The following is a 10,315-nucleotide window of genomic DNA, read 5'->3' as shown; positions in this document are numbered from 1 at the left end:
GTGACTTTTATCTCAATAAAAACATTTTTTTAAGAGGACAAAAAACAAACATTCAGTGACAACGGAATCCCTTTCACTTTTATGCAGACCTGGCTTCTAGACTTGTGTTCTAAGAATTGTTTCGAGTTACAAAGTACAAAAACTATTGCGTACATAATTTATGGTGGCAAAAAGTTGTTTCTGTTTTTTGGTGGTGGTGGTTGGGAGGGTTCAGAGCTTATCCAAAATAAGTAAATAAATTAATAACCAATGAGTGACAAAGTGATGGGTATTTAATTGGAAATATCCAAATAAGGCTCTTCATAGATAACCTGTACTTACAATTTGAAGTACAAATGTATAAATATTATTCAGTGTGCACATGTGGCATAATGTGCTGTTAAATGTGTTCATACGCACATTTATTTGAACTTTTTACACTCAAACTTACAGAAGCCAATGTTACATTTATTCTTTATTTGGAAAACTGAACTGAGCGAACTGAGAAAAACGAACGGAAACGTGAATAAAGTAAGAGAATGAATAACACGGTAGACAGCAAACACATATTCGATTCGTAGCGACAACTGCACTTCCCAGAATGCATTGGGCGCAGAGCGCGGTCATTCGGACACGTATAGTTATCAACGGCGCCTTCGGCTCGCTGATAACCAGGCCCCCTACACTTTAACAGCATTTTTGAATGAGCCGAAGACGGAGGTTAAGTGCCGGGAGTTTCGCTTGATGTACGCGGGCGACGGAACCAACGCTGCGGCCAGGAACAGCATTGCTGTCGGGGACGAAGCGCCGCTGGAGTGCTGTGGAGGACTCAACAACGTCGATTATTCGAAGGTATATATATATATAAAAAAGAAGACGACAGCAAAGTGCAAAAGCATTCTTGACTTTGATCTGAACTAATATGATTGCGCGGCCGGGAAACGGTCGGTCAGTGTCGGTGCGGACTGCAGAGCTCCTCCACAACAGAAACATCCGGTTATAAATGCGCTTTCAGAATAAGAGCATAGTGCCACACGTTGCAAGCATCGACAACGCCAGAGTAGCCGTTACGTCGCAGTAAGTTTTCCACACACCATTAAAGAAAGAAAATGTTTGAAGTGCGACTCTTTGACAAAGCTATTTAAATCTGGGGTGGGCCAACGTTTGCGATTCAAAGAGCAAACACTGTCCTGTTTTCCATGAGAAAAGTATTGCTGAAAAGACGATGTTATTTTGCAGCTAAAGCTTTAAATACAGGTTGACTTTCTGGAAAGAATCTATAGTATGACATATTTATAGAAGTTCTAGAACAGGATTAAAGATAAACTGGCAGGTGTGTTCAGACAAAAACAAAACAGTATTTCCTAAATAAATGTAGTTGTTTTTCTTGGTCTGGGACTGGTAACTAACCACCATGACCTTTGCTTCACATTATCTAGGGCAGGGGTTAGGGGTGGATCTTTTTGACTTGGTCATTTTGTAAGTAGCTCGGAAGTTGAAAAAGTGTGTACACCCCTGATCCAGGGGAAGGGTCCCTGACCATTGACCTCCCAGCTTGTGCTAAATGATAAGCTGTGTGCAGTCTATGCAATTTTTTTTTTTTAAACCAAGACTTGTGTGGTGGTCGTGACCTGAAATCAGAGCTAATAAATTGAGTTTTTAATTGCTTACCATGTTGTAGTTAAAATAATTGTTTTTCTCTTGTCAGTGAGGCCCTGAAGAAGTCAATCCTTCTTCGTTGGCTTTGCTTAGAAAAGGCTAGCTAAAACCAGCAATTGTGAAAATCAGCCATTAATTGGTTATTGACATTAAGCTACAGACATTAAGGGTATTGATACCTCACCCAGGTTAATAACAGCACCCCCAGCCTAGTATTGGAGTCCACCTTCTGAGAATCACCCACATGTTCTTTTGTTCCGGTCCAAACTTATGGAAGGTCCAACAAAGTGGCTTTGGGCATGGGAAGTCCCATGTAATTCATTATTTGGGAATATTTTCATAAAACGATTTTTCCGCGGCATTAAATGGTCATTAAATGCTCTATTTCCTTACGTAACGATAATAACTGGATATTTTTGGCCAATCCCACAATACATAAGGCCAAGCTTACACTGCACAAACCAACTGAACAGTATGTCCAACTGTATTTTTGTAGCTTTATATTTTGAAATTGGGTAGAATAAGCAAAACATTTTTCTGCCTTGCGCAGACATTTTTTTCTCTTTGTTCTAAACTTTTTGTTTGTTTGTTTAATTAGCACATGTAATGTTTGTATGGTTTAATTAGCTACTTGCAGACGGTTTTTGTCTTGTGTTTTAAATATGTAAAAAAAAAAACAAAAAACATTGTCTTTAACTGCTGTATTAACAGGGGTCAGCACAGCACAGTGAGTCGGTGAGCTCCACAATGACATTTCAGTTTTATTCATATTCTCTACTGTCAGCATTTAATTTTAAGTTTGACCAGTCATAATCAGACAGAAAAGAGTGAAGCAACAAAAACACACACACATAAACGAAACTAATGGAAATCCCTCAAGTTCTATAATAATTGGGGTCGGCTGGCTCTGACGCTATTACACAGTCGTCTATAAAGAAGCATATCTCATGGAGTGTATTGGCATGAAGAAACAGCTTTTATTGCTCTTCATCTGCAGCATCGGAGTATATACTCACTAGGAAACCAGACAGAGCAGCTCAGTGCCTGACAAAGAGAATATTTGTCTGAATGTGGCCAAACTTTATGACAGCAATTAAAATAGTTGTATTATTCATTCCAAAAACTCTTGGCATTCCCGGAGACGTCACGTTTTCGCCCCCCTCTGTACAACTTCTTACTGATATGCTTCCTGCTATCATTGATCACAAGGTGGTTTCAGCTGGCAGAAGACTGAGGAAGCCTTTGCACTATAAAGTGGGACAAACCTGAAAGTGAAACGCTAGACTTCAGAAGTCTGCCAACGGAATGGTGGCGTCTCTCTGTGGCTCCATGGGACAACAAATTGCAGTGTGGCAGAAATGTCTCGGCCTTTCCGTCTGTGAGGTTGAATGTCAATTTGGAGTGATAGATTTTTTTTGTCTGCTGTTTCTTTTATCAGATTGACTTGGGGCCAATGGAAGAACTCACCAAGCACATCAACTTTTATGACCCAAGCTTCTGCATCGCTGCGATAACCATCTTTTTCAACCCTTTATTTTGGAATGTGGTAAGACACTTACAATTATTCTGTGATCACAGCTCTGTGGATGGTGCAGTTTTTCTTTACAACCCAACCCAATTCTCTGTTTTTCATTGGAATTAATTTGAACCCCCCCCCCCTCCCTTTATGTCCATTTTAAACGTTATTTCTATGTTTCCAAAGTCTTTGCGAAATGATTAATTGTGCAGTACTTGTTCAAACCGATGGTTGAACTACGGTTGGTGACCCGTCCTCTTTCCAGATGTGAACTTTCCTTGTTTCCCAAAAGCTCATTTCAAGGGTTAGTTCATTGATTTAGAGGGCATAAGGTTCATGCCAATGCAAAAGATGCATGGCGGTGTGAGGTATAGTGACAGCATTGATGGACCACATTTAAATAAAAAAAAGAAGTATAAATAAGACTTTTCAATCATTTTCCTTATTTACAAAAACTAGCATTAACTAACCCTGTTCATCACATCTCTCCAGCGTTGATGTTTGCTTTCGTCACTCGGTTAGATACCGTCTCGTATTTGTTGCATGATCGCAAGCAAACTTCCTGCTACTGCTGTCGCTCACAACAGACCAATCATTGTTGATTTATGGTAACATATTTTGTGCTATAGCGCTTTTGAGCACTTGAATGTAATTGGTTCATTAGAGTGAAGTCAGCGAACAATCTTGTGTCATTACGCACAATTACTGCCCAGCAAGGGATGCCAGCATACAAGGCTTTGTATGAGTTTGACCTGTGTTTGCGTTGTATTGAATTGGAATTGCGCTGAGGTAATTCTGCCTATAATGTTTAAAATAAATTAACAAATGAATAAATCTTTATTGTGGTTAGCAATTTCAGTCAGGCTCCCTGAGGCGGTTAAAATTCTCCTCACTTGTATTTCTGTTTAAGTCTTCAGTCAGCAGTCATCTTTGCGGCCATCATTTATACTCTTTTTCTTTCCCACAGTGACGTCTTTCGTGACTCATGCCAACTTTTCAGTGAGTCCACGTACAGAGAGAGCCATTACATAACCGTCCAATTAAGCATAAGTCGTGCAATTTGACATAAGAATGTCTGCCATGCGCCGTTTAATGGCGTTACTCTACATAGCCTTAAGAACTCATACAACATAAAGGTAAACTGCTCAATATACCAATATACTAAGAGTTAGCTAACATCAATGCTAGGTGGCTATTGTGTCAGCCAGTGCTTATTTAGCCGGCGGTTGCGATTCCAAAACAGAAACAGCATGTGAATAATCTGTTAGGCTTGGTTCAGTAAATATCTTGAAAAATGCTTTTCACAATTATTTGCTCCTTTTTTTTTAAAAAAATGAAAAAGTCTCAAACTGTCATAAAACTGCCAGGACTGCTGCATTGTTTACAGCCTTGTTTCAACTCCCCGTTTTGTCCCTAGCTGCACCTTCCCCATCAATTTGGGTAGTCTATTAGTTCTGGTACTATTACTGTTGTCTGTTCAAATTGTAATATAATAAGGAAATATCTTCTCTTCCTCTTTTTGCTTAACTGCTTTTTCTTTGACCACACTGATTTCTCTGGAATTTGTGCAGGGACTGTCGATTTTTTTTCTCAAACAGGAATTAATATCTTAAGTTATGAATATCTTGATCAGAAGCTTTATGCATAAATTATGGATGCTGATCGACTCCACTTTGAATGTATGGTCATGGAGCTGTTTAAATGAGATTGATAAGGTAGGGTAGCTGTGGTGCTTGCTCGTACAGGGAAATGACTCCATTTTCCGTTTCTCTCGTCATTCCGGTAATACGCTGTAAAAAGAACTGCTTTAAATTCACAGTCACAGGATTCACAGTTATATTGTGTTAATTCTGGGAACAGTGTTTTGCAGGAAAAACCTCTGTGATCAGCATCAGGTTTAACGACTGAGGGAATCATTTTGATTCACCCAACAGCCAACGTATTATGCTGTGGCGTTTTTGAGAAAAATAAGACTCACTGATCTTCAGCGTTTTTACATTAATCAGACAAATGTTAGAGAGCATGTGGGCTCAGAAAAAAAAACATTTGAGAAGACAAACTGTGGAAGCTCTATTTTCTATTAAGTAAAAGCACTTATCTCGGTCCTTATTGCCACAGGAATGCTAAACAAAAAATTAACTGGGAAAAGCAACTGAACGTGTCTGAACGGTCACAGTGTTTATTTATTTATTTATTCTGGAAGCTGGAACCGTGGAGCTGGAATGCAGATAATAAAAGAAATCTGATCGGTGGTTCTGCATCTATTTAACACACTGACTCAGAGCCAGAGTGTAAGATTTGACCTTGCTGACCTTTTACCCTCCCTCGCAGGAGATGTCTAAAACATTTGTGAAAAACACCTAAGAGTGTTTTCACATGTAGTCCTCTTAAGAAGAACCAAACTTGGTCCAGTGGACCGAAAAGTTGACTCTTTTGCGTTCACATTATCAGTTTATCTGAAACATATTAGGGCTAAAATACAATGGAAAAAGACGACACGTACGTGGAGCGTGTTGTGTTCACGATGCACAATTAAAGCAAACTACAACACGGATCTTTAGCGAAATGAAATCAGACTCGGACCACCTTTGTTTCCCTTCAGAGTGGTCTGAGTCCTGTTGGAGTGTGCACAAGAAATAATACTGAGGCATAGGTCTGAGTTTGCTTTGATTGCTGAAAGGGTGAAAGAAAGCACTCTAAAACATCCATTCCTAATTGCATTTGCAGGACCTGCGGGATTAGGGGACTGTTTGAAAAGGTGAGATGAACACAATGGTAATGTTCAAGTGACAAAAATAGATATGATTGCACAAAAACAGAACCCCCAGCCCTTATTGACATTTTGACATGAGATTCCGCTCGGACTGGAAACCAGAGCTTAAGGTGCCCACCTCAGTTAGCGTACCACACTCAGGTCCTGACAGAGTTGATCATAGAAAAAAAAAACCCACTTCCCGCTGGTCTTTCTGAGGACTGTTAAAGTCTCCAGGAACTCAAATAACCTCTGCAGCACCTGCTAGCAAGTGTGTGTGTGTAGGTGGCCAACAGGCAATGACTCATTTTTACACAAGAGCTGAGTGCCTGCAGTTGCTCCAACTACAGGGAGGCTTGATCCACAGGCCAGCGTGGTGTAGCGCTCCTATTACGATCCTCATCCAGCTGAATCTTGCTGATGCTAATTGCACCTCTGTAGTGATATTGGTGATCATGTTTGATTGTTTTATTGACAGTTTTATTGCAGCTGTTAGGAGATTAGAGTGCAAATATTCAGGAAAACAGCAATGAGACTTTGGAGTGCATCACAACTCTATGATTAACCTCTTACTACCAAATCTCACCAGCTCTACATCCAGACCTGACCCAACTGCTCTGGGTAGGCAGTTCCTCACATAGTTAACAAGTATGTGACAGTGATTTGTGTAGCTCTGATGTTTGTATTGGAGTCCAATACTCAAACACCACAGATAGACACAGGCTAGACAAAACAGATTATATGCTGAAAAAAGAAGCAGAAAAAGGAGAATTAGTTTTGTGAATAATTATAGTTGCAACTGCCGCAGCTGCACCGTGAGGACACTGTTAAAAAAGAAAGAAAGAGAAATGCTGCCTTTGTGATGCAACAACCAGGCAGCTCCATTTTTGGAGCATTGTGTTTTAGCTGAGGCAATCATGAATAAACATCGTCATTATCTCATTATTTTTGGCGCCAATGTGTCAGACGTCACTATCACCCCCATGGTAATATTAAGTACAGTGATGTTGAGGTGTACTCACTTGTGATATTGCTTAATTTGACTAGTCTGTCCTTCAAAACAGGATGGGTGAATGGCCTGGTGTCTACCTTTATCAAGTGTTTAATTTTCTGGTGGATTTGCCTGTAATTTTTATTTTATGTATCTGCTCCTTGATTGGAATCATCTGACAAACATGGAAAGCGATGTAAAAATTCCACATGATATGTGACAAGAAAAGAAATTGGATAGTTTCTGTTAACATTGTGTCTATTTTTAATGCAGTTTTACAGTTTTAGCCAATCACATTTCCCTGATATTCGCTTGAAAATATTAGCATGTACCAGACTGATTACTGAATGTTGATATTTGTAATATTTTGAGATTTTGAACAAAACAGCGACATCAAGAAGTGGTTACAAAATGAGATTCCTGCGTCTTTCACTCGCCCTGTCGCCCTCCTTTCTCCTCCTAAGCTTGCCAGTAAGCTACGGTGGCCTGTGCACCTCGTCGACCTTCTTCTTTCGTTGGTTAATTTTAAGACTCAAGCTCTCACCCTAATTACAAGACGTCAGCTGCCTGGGAGCGAGACCCTTGCTCTATTTATATGAATGAGAACAAAATTACTTTTATTGTACTGCGATTATACAAGCTTTTACGGACATAAAAATCATGAATCAAGCCAAAGAATGAATTAAAATTGAATTGAAAGAGTTATGCACTGGACCTTTAACCTGAAGCTACGAAAAGCGTAATCTTGTCCGCCAGGTTACCCTTTCTTTCAACAGGTTGGGCCTCTTCTGGAGGTTGTTCTGGGTCAGTGAGTCAACAGACTGAGGCATGACAAATTGCAGGGTTGTATAAAGAATATTGCGTCTTTCTGTCAAGATTGCATACTGAAAATAGACACAGAGAGAAATCCAGTTGTCATAGCTGCAGGATACATCAGTAATCTAAACACGACACCAACGCAGGGGCCCTGCATGTGGTGGGTCTTAAAATGGAAATATTCTATAAAAGTCAAAATGTCAAATGTCAGCTGACCTCGCTTTTTTATAAATTATGGTGATATACTGGTGAGGGCCGCATGGTGGTGCAGTTGTTGGCACTGTTAGCTCACAGCAAGAAGGTTGCAGGTTCGATCTCTGGGTATGGGCCCCTTCTGGAGTTGGAGTTGGATTTGATATTGATTTATGCTGATTTGTGTGTGTTTTTTATAGCTTTCTTGACTACCTTGTCTTTCCCATGAATCTTTCCCCATAATGAATTCAAATGCAGCGAAGCTTTCAGTAAGACTGCAGGTCCTCATGCTGCAGGTTGCAGATTACTAGCGGTGCTAAAGAACTCCCACGGTCCAAATAATTTGAGTACCAGTTGTCCTGTGTTTCTCAGAGAGCACAGCCCCTTCTCCATCTCCTTATTCCCTTGTTGAGGTGCCTGACCATGTACTGTCTGCCCCGTCAGTCTGTTCTGATGCTCTCAGTGACTGCAGGGGACTGATGAAAGTAGTTATTTTTCATTTTCCCATTTTCAGTCACAAATCTCCCGACCCCTGTCATGGCCATAAACATCTGCGCTTGGGCACAATGCATACATAAATAATACATATACATATACATAAATTAAAGTAAAGTATGGGATGACTGGAGACATGGGCATATGGAGGGTATCTTCACGTGCTGTTTTGTCATTCTTGGCCTGTTCGCCTCCATAAAAGCCTTGTGATAACTTGCCACGAATCATATTTCCACTTCCCCTTTAGTTGTTGAGGCACTTTCACTCAACGATTACTTACGGTTGGCTATCTCCCTGGATAATCAGCTGCTTACATAAAAGCATCTGCCTGTAAACAGATTTACTGCAGATTGTTTTGTTGTTGTTTTTTTTTTTTTTCATTTACTGTGGTATTGTTAGTATTTTACTGGGACCAGAATGCTATTGGTGAAAAATTCAGCATTTTTTTTTTTAATAATTAAAAAACTGTCCAAATTGGTTAATGTAAATCAAAAATTAGTTCAAACCGTTTGGTGACGGTAATCATTTATTTTATTTGTTCATTGTACATTTTATTTTTTCCACTATGACAGGTGCCTGTCACCTCTGCCTCCCCTGCCTTTCCAGACATCACGTCACTGATATCATAATAGCTCTTAAGGCACAAGGCATGATAAAGCAGAGGTACATTGTGCGACGAACCTGCTCATTTAAATGTTGAAGAGACTGTGTTCTGTTTTAAAATCCTTGGCAGCAGCGACTGCTGGCCCCAAACGCTGGGGCTTGTTACATCATCCTGTAATCAGGCTTGCATTCATATCCTCATCAAAATTACTCAGCTGCATACGCCAGGATATGGAGCCAATTTAAATGATTAAATACGAACGGAAAATCTGAATGGGATTCACTTTCACTTCTCTTCTGTTCTCATAATGGCAAAACCCAACATCAAAGCAAGGCAAGGCAAGTTTATTCGTATAGCACATTTCCGCAACAAGGCAACTCAAAGTGCTCCACATATTGGCAAACAAGAACATAAAAAAATGAACATTATTAAAAACAAACACGAAAAAGAATTGAAGCAGGTATAAAACAGTAAGTAAAACACTAAGGGAGACAGAAAAACTAAAACAAGAACTAAAACAGTAAAAAGATACAAAATAATAGAATAATGTTACAGTGCAGTAAATGAAACACACGCCAGCAAATGAAAGTCTTCAATGTTGATTTAAAGGCACTGAGGGTTCTGGCAGACCTGCAGGTTTCTGGGAGTTTGTTCCAGATAGTGGGTGCATAGAAACTAAATGCTGCCTTGCCTTGTTAACCTCTGACTCTAGGTACAGATAGAAGACCCGAGAGGTCTGGACAGCTCATAGTTGAGTAGGAGGTCAGAGATGTATTTCGGCCCCAGGCCATTTAATGCTTTGTAAACCATCAGCAGTATTTTGAAATCTATTCTGTGAGAAACTGGAAGCCAGTGCAGAGATCTGAGGACTGGAGTGTTATGGTTCACTTTCTTGGTGTTAGTGAGGACTTGAGTGATATCGTTTGGAATCAGCTGCAGCTGTCTAATGGACTTTTTAGTGAGATCTGTAAAGACATTGTTACAATAGTCAAGCCAACTAAAGATTAATGCATGGACACATTTTTCCCAAGTCCTGCTGAGACATGAGTCCTTTTATCCTTGATATGTTTTTGATGATAGTAGGCTGACTTTGTTATGGTCTTCACGTGGGTTGTTCAGATTCAGGTCTGAGTCCATGACAACACCGAGATTTCTGGCTTGGTCTGTGGTTTTTAGCATCACTGATTGAAGTTGGGTGCTAACGTTTAGTCGTTCTGCAGTGGCACGAAAAACAGTGACCGCAGTTTTATCTTTGTCTCATTGAAGATAATCCCGGCACCAGTCATTGATTTGACATCAGTCCCATCCTCT

At 40.0% G+C, this 10,315-nt stretch overlaps 1 protein-coding gene across 4 annotated transcripts in view; it reads left to right on the top strand.

Annotated features, from left to right (window-relative positions):
- Window positions 1-207: 207 nt before the first annotated feature.
- The window catches only part of pemt (phosphatidylethanolamine N-methyltransferase), a 38,206-nt gene continuing 28,098 nt past the window's right edge, over window positions 208-10,315 (top strand). The window contains exons 1-3 of one of the 4 annotated variants that reach the window (XM_076033860.1): window positions 208-230; window positions 674-831; window positions 3,077-3,184. In XM_076033860.1, coding sequence (XP_075889975.1) covers window positions 724-831; window positions 3,077-3,184 — 216 coding nt within the window. In that variant the 5' untranslated portion in view covers window positions 208-230; window positions 674-723. Of the gene's footprint in view, window positions 231-576; window positions 832-916; window positions 1,057-3,076; window positions 3,185-10,315 lie in introns of those variants that run through there. The other 3 variants (XM_076033859.1, XM_076033861.1, XM_076033863.1) reach the window with 3 other exon arrangements.

This window comes from Nelusetta ayraudi, unplaced genomic scaffold, assembly GCF_046127955.1.
Source record: "Nelusetta ayraudi isolate G7.1 ecotype Tasmania unplaced genomic scaffold, CSIRO-AGI_Nayr_v1 ptg000042l, whole genome shotgun sequence".
Classification (NCBI taxonomy): Eukaryota; Metazoa; Chordata; class Actinopteri; order Tetraodontiformes; family Monacanthidae; genus Nelusetta; species Nelusetta ayraudi.
The sequence above is the reverse complement of the archived record's forward strand: the minus strand, read 5'-3'. Positions and strand labels throughout refer to the sequence as shown.